At 49.7% G+C, this 13,159-nt stretch overlaps 1 protein-coding gene across 1 annotated transcript in view; it reads right to left on the reverse strand.

Moving 5' to 3' along the window:
• Positions 1-13,159, reverse strand: part of CCDC88C (coiled-coil domain containing 88C) — a 146,009-nt gene that overhangs the window by 72,101 nt on the left and 60,749 nt on the right. The window contains exon 4 of the mRNA XM_010836261.1: positions 8,186-8,255. Coding sequence (XP_010834563.1) covers positions 8,186-8,255 — 70 coding nt within the window. The remainder of the gene's footprint in view (positions 1-8,185; positions 8,256-13,159) is intronic.

Genomic DNA, 13,159 nt, shown 5'->3' on the forward strand with positions numbered 1-13,159 from the left:
AGGCAGGTCCGGCGGCTCCTCCAAAGGCCAGCATCCAGCCGCGCCTGAACGCTCGCTGGGCTTGGTAGTGTTACTCAAGCGCTTCACGTTCCTGGAAGAGCCAAGTGCTGGCTCTCGGCTCCAGTGCCCAGCACCCCCCTCACTCTGGGTGGACTGGAGACTCATTTCTGAGTCCAGCGGGCAGCACAGAGCTGAAGGAGCAGGCAGCAAGCCATGCCACGTGAACCCACGCGTGGGCACTTTTCTGAACCTGCTCCCTCAAGAATGAACTGGAAACATGAATAGGATCAAGGCCAATGAGATGAACTTTTATTTACTAACTTCTTCCCTCCTCATTTGAAGGACCTATGTGCGTGCGTCAAGTCACTCAGTTGTGTCCGACTTTCTGTGACCCCATGAACTGTAGCTCCCGAGGCTCCTCTGTCCATGGGATTCTCGAGGCAAGAACACTGAAGTGGGTAGCCACGCTCTCCTCCAGGGGATCTTCCCGACCCAGGGATCGAACCTGTGTCTCACATCTCCTGCACTGGCAGGTGGGCTCTTTACCACTAGCGCCACCTGGGAAATCCTAAAGGACCTAAGGTTTTTGCAAATGCAAACATAAAAAAAACACATGGGGTAAGAATTCAGGAGAACTAAAAAGAACAGCCCAAGTTTGGGAGAAAGAACACAAGACCTGCATTGCTCATTAGCCTCTAAGGGCAGACCCTTGACTCCCCTATGTTGCTTGGCAAGTAGGGTGGTGGGGGCAGGCGGGGGCGGGTAGCACAGAGCACAGGGTGATGGCCGGGGAGGTAAGACAGCCGCCTGCTTTCTCAAAGAACAATCTCGGAGGCAGAAAGACTGCTCATATCAACCCAACATGGAGCCCTCTCCCTGTCGCAGGGCTGGAGGTGAGCCAGCTCCCTGGCGCACCGGCCCTTGGATGTTCCAGCTTGTCATCAAAGGCAGAGCTGTGCCTTGAGGGAAGGTTTCTATGGGATCCGAGAAACACTTCAAGGACGTCCTTGACAAGCGAGCAAGTAAACACTTAGAGGGTTAAATATTAAATTCCAAGGAGTCTCAGGAGTTCCGTTTCCTTCTGGCCTTTGAAACCTAAACTTCAGCTGTGATAGAACACTTCCTCCCTGCACCCTAGGCTCGCTGCTCCTCCTGGGACTGCTGGTACACTCCCCCTCCTCCAGGCTCATCCCACGTGGACACTCGCACTCTGCTGCTCTGTTCAGAGTTCCCTGAGGCTCTGCCACATATTGCCTCCTCCAGGAAGCCTTCCTGACCTGGCAGGGAAGAACTTATTACCCGCCGTGTATTCTGTGGGAAGCACACTCACACTGCTTCTCGCCCTGGAGCAGGCTAGTGATGGACCCCATCTTCCTCCTCTCTTGCCCCAGTGCAGACTGGGGGCTCCATGAGCAGACACAGCCTGTTCATTTCCGCAGCCCCTGGACCCACAGTGGGCATTTTACAAGGAGAGCTTGAGGCGGGCTTGGGCTGAGCTCCTCTGAGCCTCTGGCCCAGGGGTGCCACTCAGAGGAGGAAGAAAGCAAGAGGTTCTCATCTTCTATGTGGGAGGGTCAGAAATCGGCCTTCTGGTTCCTTCAGCTGGAGCAGCAGAAGAGAGGCCTGCATGAACTGTGAAGGAAGCACGTTCACAGCGTCGGTGGGCACAGACTCCCTGACTCCTCAAAGGGGCTTCCCCTGTCCCTGGAAGCCCCTTCTGTAACCGTGGTGAGAGCGAAGACTGAGGATGAGGACCAGATCTCTGAACAGCAAAGAACAGATTCCCCAAGGCTACCCTCCAAGGTCCCAGCCATATTCACAGACAGGGCCCTACAGGGTGCAAACACAGGGTCAGCCCCTCCAGAGACCCACGAATCTTGACTGGCATTTAGAACTTGAGAAACGCCAGGCAGAATAACGATGATGGCAGGTCATATATAACCATCTGCATGACTTATGGTGATACACATATCTCTGCATCTCTTACTTACAGGACCGCCACGCTGAGTGCCTCGGAATGAGTTCCCTCCCCTCTCTGGGCAGGGTGTCTGTACCTACACGGCTCCCGCCTTTGCATTCTAAACAGCTTGGGAGCGATCAGCAATTCACAAGTCTGAAACCCACTACCGAGCTTGGATACAAACCTTGGAAGACAACACAGTGCCCTCTTCCAGCATGACTGCTCTATGATTCATCGCAGAAATTAATTTGCTAACACCTTGGCTTCTTGTCAGAGCAATCTAGTCTTTTTCATGTGGGTAGCACGGTGACAAGCCTGGCTGCAGAGAAATCAGGGTGTGGCGCTCTGGCAAGCACTTTACAGATGCTGCAGACACTGGGATCCCTTGGTTCTCATGTAGAATACACTCTTCAATAAACCAGGTAAATATGTTTCATGGAAGCAGAGCCAGCCAGGCAAGGGTGCGAGCAGCTTCCAGTGCAGCATCACCAGCCTAGGGCAGCCGCACACGTGGTGCTGAGCAGAGGTCGACTCTCATTTGACCCTGACCACTGACACTTGACAGTTTTATCTGTGGGAGCACGTGGCTAACATCAGTAAGGAGCACTAGCTTGATGGAAGAGGGAAGTGGGGACAGGACAGACAAGTAGATAAAGTCCGTTTCCAGCAGTTACGCTCTACTTATTTGGCACCTACTACGTGCCAGGCACTGCTCTAGATACTTAGAAGACGCTGGCGGGGACTTCCCTGGTGGCCCAGTGGCTGAGATTTTTGCACGCCGCAACAAAGATCAAAGATCCCACGTGCCACAACTAAGACATGGCAGAGCCAATCAATCAATCAATAAAAACTGTTAAAAAAAAAAACCCAAAACCACACAAGACATTGGCAACAACAACAAATCCCCTAAAATTCCTGCCTTCGTGACAGATTACATCCTAGAGGGGGAAAAACCAAGCAATGGGGGAAAAAAACAAGCAATGCAGCAGACAGGGAAAAATAAGTAAATGAGAGAGCGTCGTGGAGGGTGATAAATGTTATGAAAGAAAAGAAGGCAAAGCAGGATGAGAGAACAGAAGTCCCAGGGAGAAGGAGGATACAGCTACACACAGGGAGGTCATCAGGATGGGGTGCACTGAGAAGGTGACATCTGAGCAATGACTTGAAGGATCTATTCCTTTTTCCAGTAGTCACATATGGATGTGAGAGTTGGACCATAAAGAAAGCTGAGCGCCAAAGAATTGATGCTTTTGAACTGTGGTGTTGGAGAAGACTCTTGAGAGTCCCTTGGACTGCAAGGAGATCCAACCAGTCCATCCTAAAGGACATCAGTCCTGAATATTCATTGGAAAAACTGACGCTGAAGCTGAAACTCCAATACTTTGGCCATCTGATGCAAAGAACTGACTCATTTGAAAAGACCCTGATGCTGAGAAAGATTGAAGGCGGGAGGGAAAGGGTACAAGAGAGGATGAGATGGTTGGATGGCATCATTGACTCAATGTACTTGAGTTTGAGTAAGCTCCAGGAGTTGGTGATGGACAGGGAAGCCTGGCATGCTGTAGTCCATAGGGTTGCAGAGAGTGGGACACGACTGAGTGACTGCACTGAAGTGATTCCTGTGAATATCTGGGAAAAGCATTTCAGGCCAAGGGAACAGAGTTAGAAGGCCACCCAGGTGCTAGGCAGGAGAAGGATGGTGGCGGCTGGAACCAGGGGGGCAGCGGGGCAGGAGGAGAGAAGAGTGCGGCTCTGGTGCAGGTAGAGCCAGGGCACCTGCCTGAGGGATGGGAGTGGGGTCGGAGAGAAGGATCAGACGTGGCCGCCTGGAAACAAGACGAAGGACAGCCTGCGACACCAGTCCCGGCAGCCTGCACTTGGCCCAGCCGCCGGGGAAGGCTCTTCTGCTGTGCACCCGTGGACGAACGTGAGAGGCCTACAGCAGGGTCCAGGGGACCCCAGGCCAGGCTCCAAGAAGTGGGGTCCACAGTAATGAGGCGCCAGACAAGATGCTTCCCCAGGGACAGGTATCCAAGGAGACGGGAGCAAAATCACGCAGTCAGAGAGGAAATGCAGAGATGATTCGAGGTACAGACAGGAAAGCAGAGAATGGGGACTGGAGGCCAGGAGGGCAGCTAGTGAGGACAGATTTTTAAATATATGAAGTCTTTTCTCATATTCACTGAACTGCCCTTGAATCCCACCTGAGGTAGGGAAAAAAGAGAACATCTTTTGTCTGGTGGGTGCAGGATGACAGACATACGGAAACATCTCATAGTGTGAGTCGTGCCATCTCCCTTGTTTAGGTCAGAGGGAGGGGGACAAGTGATTGGTGTTCTGGGATCATTCAGTGTCACTGTGTGTGTGACTGTGTGTGTGTGTCTCTCCATGGAGGTGCATTTACCAAAACCAAAAAATAACCCCAAACTGAAATGTTATAAATGACGGTACAGTGTCAGCATCAGCTAAAAAGAACACAGGTGTGCTCCTGAGCTGGATGACAAAATTTGTTTAAAAAAAAAAAAAAGCCTCCCATCCACCCCTTCTAGGCAACCACACAAGAAAAAACCAACTTTATTCTTTATTTTAAATGAAGCCCCAAATGCTTCACCCACCTACTTTTAAAATTTAAAACAGAAAACACCATTCCACAAATGTGTCTCGGGCACTCATGTTTGCTTCTTCTTGCTGGTGCCTATCCCCTGACAACCTTCTTGCTCTCAGAGTTCCCCTGAGACTCCTGTCAAAACCTACCCATGCGTGCTCCCAGCTCTCATCCCTCTAGCCTCGCTCTGGGGGAGGCAGCCCCTCCCCTCTCGGCAGAAGCCGCCGTCAGTCAGCCCTGCCTGCTGGGGGCCCTCTCAGATTGCCGCACTGGGTGGAATTCTCGTCCTTAACTTTCCCAGAGGTCCCCGTCTCATCTTAACTTCTCCATTGAACTGGGGCCGGAACCTATTCGACTGATATAAGTTGATTCCATACGGCCCTAGGGACTTGGAGACATTCTATTCACCTGTCCATTTAAAGGGCTTCCCTGGTGGCTCAGACGGTAAAGAATCTGCCTCCAATGCAGGAGACCTGGGTTCGATCCCTGGGTCAGGAAGATCCCCTGGAGGAGAGCATGGCAACCCACTCCAGAATTGCCTGGAGAATCCCCATGGACAGAGGAGCCTGGTAGGCTACAGTCCATGGGGTTGCAAAGAGTCAGACACGACTGAGTTTAAAATCCATTAAATTTTGAACTGAGTTTAAAATCAGCTTCCCGAGAGTGTTCTCAAACTGGATTGTGAGGAAGGCTGTACCACTTTGTACATTTATGGGGGGGAAAAAATCACTAAACTGTATACTTAAAATAGGTGAATTTCAGTCTTCCCTGACAGACCAGTAACTAAGATTTCACGCTCCCAGTGCAGGGGGTACAGGTTCAACCCCCAGTGGGGGAAGATCCCACATGCTATGTGGAGTGGCCAAAAAAAAAAAAAGGTTAATTTTATGGTATGCAAATTATATCTTAATAAAGCTATTTAAAAATCAGTGTCCACATCTTCGCAGGTGTTTCTGTTCACTGCCAGACTCGAGGTGGGACCTGGGTTCCCTGCATGTGGACAGTCTCTCTCCCCATGTGATTCAGAGAGGCTGGAACAGAGAGGCTCTGAAGGCAGGGCTGGAGCCAGGGTTCTGGTGAGCAGAGGTGCCTTCTGGAGAAGGGGCCCCCCACAGCAGTAGGAAGGGAGGGGCCAGCACAGGAAGGTGGCAAACCACGCAGTGTGATGGGGTGATGGGTGACACGGTGGGGGAGGAAGACGTGTTTAGCACGAGAATGACTCATAAATGTTAGTTGCTCAATCGTGTCCAACTCTTTGTGACCCCATGGACTGTAGCCCACCAGGCTCCTCTGTCCATGGGGATTCTCCAGGCAAGATACTGGAGTGGGTTGCCATGCCCTCCTCCAGGGAATCTTCCTGAACCAGGGATCAAACCTGGGTCTCCTGCATTGCAGGCAGGTGTTTTACGATCTGAGCCACCAGATTAACTCATACGTCACTGTCATTTTTGTAGGTCAAAATGGTTAAACACTGGCAATTGCCTGAGCTGTTCATGTGGGATAAGGACCAGGGCTCAGGCCCAGGGTTCAGGTGGAACAAACTCCCACTCAAACTCCCCTCTGCTCATGGGTCAAGTGGCTGAGGGCCTGTCACTTCGACCCTGCCATTCTCTCATCTATAAATGTGACGGCACGGCCACACCCCAGAAGCACATTTTCACTTCCGCTTTTAAATGCACGTCTGGTGCCTAGCACACGCTGGGTCCCAAGTGTTCAAGCAGGGAGAGACCTTCTTTCCTGCTCCTCTGCTTTCCTCTCCTCATCTGACAACGCTGTCTCTAGAGCAGGTGGAACAGCAGAACTATGCCTGAACCACCAACCTCTCTGGGCACCTCTCTCTTAATACCAGTCCCCCAAATAAGGCAGGACAAGCAGCACAGTTCTGCTAAGCAAAGCAGTCCCTCATTTTCCTCATGTTACTGCTGAAACACGAGAGAGTCCCAGCTGTCCCTGGTGCCCGGGGCTGCATCTGGCATCCCCTACCTGGTGGTTTAATCGTAAGTCATGTCTGACTCTTGCAACCCCGTGGACTGTAAACAGCCAGGCTCCTCTGTGCATGGGGTTCGCCAGGAAAGAATACTGGAGTGGATTGCCATTTCCTTCTACCTAGGGGAACCATGAAATAAAGCCAGAAAACAAATGGCTCCAGGGCAGAGCCAAGGACAGCGCAAACCAAGGGCTCCCTGTTACTAACACAGCAAGTAGAGAAGGGCGTTACTGCCAGGGGCTGCCAGGTGGGTCTGGGTGTACCCTGAAGAGCCAATGTGATGCTCATGGGCCGGTGGCACTGAAGATGAACAGGAGATCAAAGAAACCCTTTCCTTGGGCTCTTGCAGAGAACAGGGGAGTGGGGTCCAAGAAGGACCCCTCCCCATGAGCAAAGTGATTTCATGCTCAGCTTCCCTTGACCCAGTGCCCCCAGAAGCTGCTGCTGCTGCTTTCAGGGCCAGGGCTCCTCAACGAGGAACATCCTCGGCGGGTCACAAGGTGTACCGCTCCTCTGCGCTCCAGACGACCTGAGCTCACGTGGACGGGCTCCCCTGAGAGCAGGTCGAGGAGGTACCCGCAGAGGCAAGCTTCAGCTCCTCCCGCAAAAGCCTCTCATGGTGGGATCCTTTCCACATGCCCTGACCCCACACCCAGTCCAGGAGGCTCCCAAGGTCTCCACGGGAACCAGGGGAGTCCCAGCCAGCAGGCACATCTGTCCCTGGGGCCCACAAGTTTCCATCCATGAGCCACAGGTTCAGGTCAACACTCAAGACCATGGAGGGGAGGAAAGGAAGGACCCCGTTCAACTCACAGTGCATTAATCCTCAGGTTGGAGCTAAGCTCTGGCTTTCTGTGAGGTGTCCGGGAGGACATTTCAGGCTTTCAAAGTCATACCAAGTGTCCAAGACCAGGACTCAGGACCTTGCCCACTCGGGCCCCAGAGACCAGCGGGAGATGTGAGAACGGACGTGTGACAGGGGGTCCCAGTGAATGTGCATGGGGCAAATAAAGCGGCACAGGATACCAGCGGAAGGGTGTTAGTTCCCTCCAAAGATTCTCTCCCAGGTGGCTCAGAGGCTAAAGGATCTGCCTTCAAGACAGGGGACCTGGGTTCGATCCCTGGGTCGGGAAGATCCCCTGGAGGACAGCATGGCAACCCACTCCAGTATTCTTGCCTGGAGAATCCCCATGGGCAGAGGAGCCTGGTGGGGTACATTCCATGGGGTCGAAAAGAGTCAGACACGACTGAGCGACTAACACTTTCCCTTTCAAAGATTTTTTCTTGTCAATAGATTTTTTCTTGTCAATAGGGACCACACCCCATGATGGTACGAGGAGAGACCCCTGGGTGGTGGGGGAGCCACCATATTACTTCAGCCCCACAGACCAAGGAAGTGGTGCTTCACCTGCCTTGGAACTCCCATCTGAGCGGTCGTGAGGATATATTCTTAAGGAAGAAACGTGCTCTTGGCGTAAAGCCTTGGGGTTATAAGCCCATCCTTTACAATCATACCCAAATGAGCATGTGTTTTCACTGTGCTGGCTCCAGGCTGGCAGCCAGAGCTCTGCCTCCAACAGCTGCCCAGGGCACAGCCCAGGCTCCACGGGGGGTGAGGGAGGCCTCCACTCACCAGACAGCGGGTCTTTGCCAATCATCAAGACATTAGGCAAATTCATGACGATCAGCTGCTGGAGAACTTCCTATGGAAACAAAGGGGAAAGGATGCCATTAAGAACAGAAAACAAAATAAAGACTGATTAAGAAAATTACAGTGTACCAAGAAACTGGAGGAGTGTGCAGCCATTATGAAAACAGTTGCTATGAAAATACTATATATATATATATATATATATATAATAGGAAGGAAAACGTAAGATATAAATAAATGAAAAGTCCAAACAGCTAACTGTGCTTCTGCCTTGATTATTACTAAATAAAAATTATGTCTGCATGTGTACAGATACTTTGGGGGAAAAGAAGATATATTAGATGCTATATTAGTAGGACTAGCAGTGAGTTTCTTTTAAAGGATGTCTTTATTTTTATTGTATGATTTGCTTGTGCAACTAAAAAATGCAGAATAAACATTAAAAGGGTTTCCCTTGTGGCTCAGCTGGTAAAGAATCTGCCTGCGATGTGGGAGACCTGGGTTCGATCCCTGGGTTGGGAAGATCCCCTGGAGAAGGGAAAGGCTACCCGCTCCAGTATTCTGGCCTGGAGAATTCCATGGACTGTATAGTCCATGGGGTTGCAAAGAGTCAGACACAACTGAGCAACTTTCACTTTCACTTTGAAACATTAAAAGAGATGTTACTGAGTCTTTACAAACTGACAATTCAGGATTCTGGCATTCAGTACGTCTTTGGTACAAGCTGTAAATAAAGACACTTCTCTTTTTTCAGCAGTGACCTCCCTGTTGCTGTCGTTCGGTCACTCAGTCATGTCCAACTCTCTGTGACCCCATGGACTGGAGCACGCAGTCCTTCCCTGGGGGAGGAATAAGTCAGAGCTAATCCGAAGCCCCCACACACACCCCCAGAGACGTGGCACACAGGAGATGCCCAGCCTCCTGCCCTCACACCAAGGGTCCCTGAAGGAAGGCCCAGGCATCAGCCATCGACATGCCCCCTTGTCATGGGGGTTTTAATAAGTTCCCATCCGAGTGTGCTGGCCCACCGCTCACATTTCCCAGAGTACTTCTCAGGGCAGGTTGGTCTCCCCTGCCCACATGTGCCTTGTTTCTCACAAACCCAGAAGATAAAATATCTAATTCTACAGAAGACAAGCAAGGCAGTAGGATTCAGTAATATTCTTGGTCTTGCAAAAGTGGTCACCATAGAAACTCTTGACCAACAAAGCTCCACTTACGCCTTTAAAAAAAATGTTTCCATTGAGAGACAACTTTTTTTCCAGCAGTCACTCTACTGCATGGCGTGAGGACTCTCTGAACTCAGGACACTGCCAACCAGCGCTTATGAATTAAAAGGGGACAGTGAACACAATCGGCTAATCCCGCAGGGCCCAGCTGATCACCTTGGAGCTCTCTGAATCCTCAGATGGGAATGGCAGCCTTGGCAAGCTCGCCAGGAGAGGCCGACACCGTCACAGTCTCAGCTACAGACTGTGCTGAGTGCTGCTGCAGCTGCTGATTTCCAACACCCCCTGAAAGGCGTTCAGGGTGGAGAGGAGAAGGGAGGCACTCTGTGCTTGGGGGAAAAACTGGCAGGAGGGGTCTTCAAATAATTAGGTATTTTCAGGAGCTGATTTTGTGAGCCCAATTCTTATATCTCCCCATGTCTAGAAAAGCACAAAAATCCTTCACAGTGACAACCGTTCCTCATGACTAGCAGAAAGCTTTACCAGACTAGCAGAAGCCTTCTGGAAAAAATATGTGCTTGACTGCGTGTACTCCCCCTTCACCCAAATCACGTATACAATGACCTCCCCCTACCCTGCCTCTTTGGAGCAGCTTCTCAGAGCTATCTGAGGTGCTGTCTCCCAGGCTGCAGTCCTCACTCTGCCCCAAGAAAAAGTTAATTATCAGACTCAGTGCACGTTTTTAAAGTCGACAACAGAATGTGCAAAATGAACTGCTCCACCCTCCTTATTATCTTTCCATGGCTCCCACCACCCCAGAAATTGAGGAGGTGTACCCCACTCCCAAACACTCCGGGCCCCTCTGTGCTCAGTGTTGGAGGACATCTTTCTTTACGATCTGAGGTCACATGTCACTGCATCTGAGACGGCCAGTGTTTTCTCAAGCCAAGTCTCAGTGTTGGGCAGAGTCTGAGTTGTGTAACAGCCTCAGCCTTCCTTCAGGGCTTGGAAAAGTCAAGGCAGTCTCTCTCAACTGGATGTGCTCACCAAAGGATTCCGCAGTAGCACCCTCGGGCAAAACACACACAGCCAGTAAAATAAGATAAATCCACTCCCAGCAAAAGGAGGGACTCCCAGCCAAGTCAGCCGTTCTGTCACGGCTTCCCTGGTGGCTCAGGCAGTAAATAATCTCTCTGCAATGCAACAGCCCCGGTTCGACCCCTGGATCGGAAAGATCCCCTGGAGAAGGAAACGGCAACCCACTCCAGTATACAGTTCATGGGGTTGCCAAGAGTCAGACTGACTTAGGGACTAAACCACCAAGAACTGCTAAGTCACATCAAAACTAAGTCACTTTAACTTGGGGACATTCAATAAATAATAACATTGCTAGCAATGTCACGGAGTCCCTATCTGGTCTCAATGCTAAACTCAAGTGCTCAGCCCAACTTCTAGAAGATTTCCTTGTTATCACTGTCAACCAACTACATTCCCTTCTGGAGTCTTGGCTGGTTTCTGCTCTGCTGTGGTGCAAGTGTCTGGAGCACCAGCCCTATTATCAGGGTGCTTGAAGAGGGTGCACATGTTTATAAAGGAAACTTGTTGTTGTTCAGTGATTCAGTCGTGTCCGACTCTTTGCGACCCCATGGACTGCAGCACCCAGGCTTCCCTGTCCTTCACTATTTCCCAGAGTTTGCTCAAACTCATGTCCATTGAGTTGATGGTACCATCCAACCATCTCATTCTCTGTCGGCCCCCTTTCCTGCCTTCAATCTTTCCCTGCATCAGGGTCTTTTCCAGTGAGTAGGCTCTTTGTATTAAGTGGCCAAAGTATTGGAACTTTAGCTTCAGTCCTTCCAAAGAATATTTAGGACTGATTTCCTTTAGGATTGGCTGGTTTGATCTCCCTACTGTCCAAGGGACTCTCAAGAGTCTTCTCCAACACCACAGTTCAAAAACTTCCATTCTTTGGCATTCAGCCTTTTTTATGGTACAACTCTCACATCCATACTTTACTCCTGGATAAACCATAGCTTTGACTAGACAGACCTTTGTTGGCAAAGTGATGTCTCTGCTTTTTAGTAAGTTGTCTAGGTTGGTCATAACTTTTCTTCCAAGAAGCAAGCGTCTTTTAATTTCATGGCTGCAGTCACCATCTGCAGTGATTTTGGAGCCCCCAAAATTAAAGTCTGTCACTGTTTCTATTGTTTCCCCGTCTATTTGCCATTTAGTGATGGGACCAGATGCCATGATCTCAGTTTTTTGAATGCTGAGTTTTAAGGCAGCTTTTTCACTGTCCTCTTTCACCTTCATCAAGAGGTTCTTTAGTTCCCCTTCACTTTCTGCCATTAGGTTGGTGTCATCTGTATATCTGAAGTTACTGATATTTCTCCTGGCAATCCTGATTTCAGCTTGAGCTTCATGCAGCCTGGCACTCTGCATGATGTACTCTGCATGTAAGTTAAATAAACAGGGTGACATTATACAGCCTTGACGTACTCCTTTTCCGATTTGGAACCAGTCTGTTGTTCCATGTTCGGTTCTAACTGTTGCTTCTTGATCTACATACAGGTTTCTCAGGAGGCAGGTCTGGTGGTCTGGTATTCCCATCTCTTTAAGAATTTTCCACAGTTTGTTATGAAGCAGATACAGAATGTGAAATCATCTTGAAGGTCTCTGCAGTAATGTAAAGCTGAATTTTTATGCTAACGATAACCTAAGCAAAAGACTGCTGGGAAATACTTCTGGGAAATCCATGTATTCTCCTTCTAAACCTGGAAGTTTAATTTTATCTAATTTGGGCTTTCTAATTTTCCCACAATATGTATGTATCACTTGCACAGTTAGGAAGTAATGTTTCATGAACAATGTTTTATTGATGTGTTCCTTTCAAAGCCTCATGGGTCTCCTAAGATTTAATCCTGTGGCCCAAAATACCTGTAAGATCTTAATTGTTCCCCCCAAAGGACCATTAATCGTATTCCAGCAAAAATAGCCTCAGAGGTTTGAGTACCACGGTGAGAACTGTCTAGCAGAAATACATGAGAAACATTCATTTCGAATGTTCTTTATACCTGAGGCTGATTGATGTTGATGTATGGCAGAGGCCAACACAATATTGTAAAGCTATTATCCCCCCAATTTAAAAAAAGAAAAGTAAAAAGAAACAAATGACAACATACAAATAATATACCTTAATTAAACCAACATTTCCAAAATATTATTGCTTCACCACCGAATCAACATAAAACCATGAAAGAGATGATTTGATTTCACACTTTTTTTCACACTAAGTCTTTGAAATCCACTGTGTAGTTTACACTCGCAGCACATCAGAATTTGAATGCCAAACTGTCATTGGAAACATGATCTGAATAAGTAGATTCACACACCCAAGTTGTTCCAAACACACTTACAGTTCTTCCAATAACTGAATTCCAGAATTGGTTTTTCAATCTAAGTAAATGAAAAATTCACTTCCTCTGTCACACACCAGCCACATTCTGGAGGCGGCACCAGCCACATGTGGCTAGTGGCCGTCATGCTCCACAACACCAGAGACAGGGGAGCCAAGCAAATGCGTCTCCTCGGGGTGGCGGGGCCTCCAGGGCGACAGGCCAGGCCCTCATCTAGTGGGGACGTGAGGAGGCTGCTGACGAATGGACCCTCCCGCCTGCTACTCAGAACAGAAGGCCACTGTGGAGACCGCAGCTGACACTGGCCTGCTGGGCGGGCGATGGCCACACCCCCGCTGGCTGCAGGGGGGGGACGAGGACGGGGATGTGCT

The sequence above is a fragment of the Bison bison genome, unplaced genomic scaffold, assembly GCF_000754665.1.
Source record: "Bison bison bison isolate TAMUID 2011002044 unplaced genomic scaffold, Bison_UMD1.0 scf7180017864061, whole genome shotgun sequence".
Lineage (NCBI taxonomy): Eukaryota > Metazoa > Chordata > Mammalia > Artiodactyla > Bovidae > Bison > Bison bison.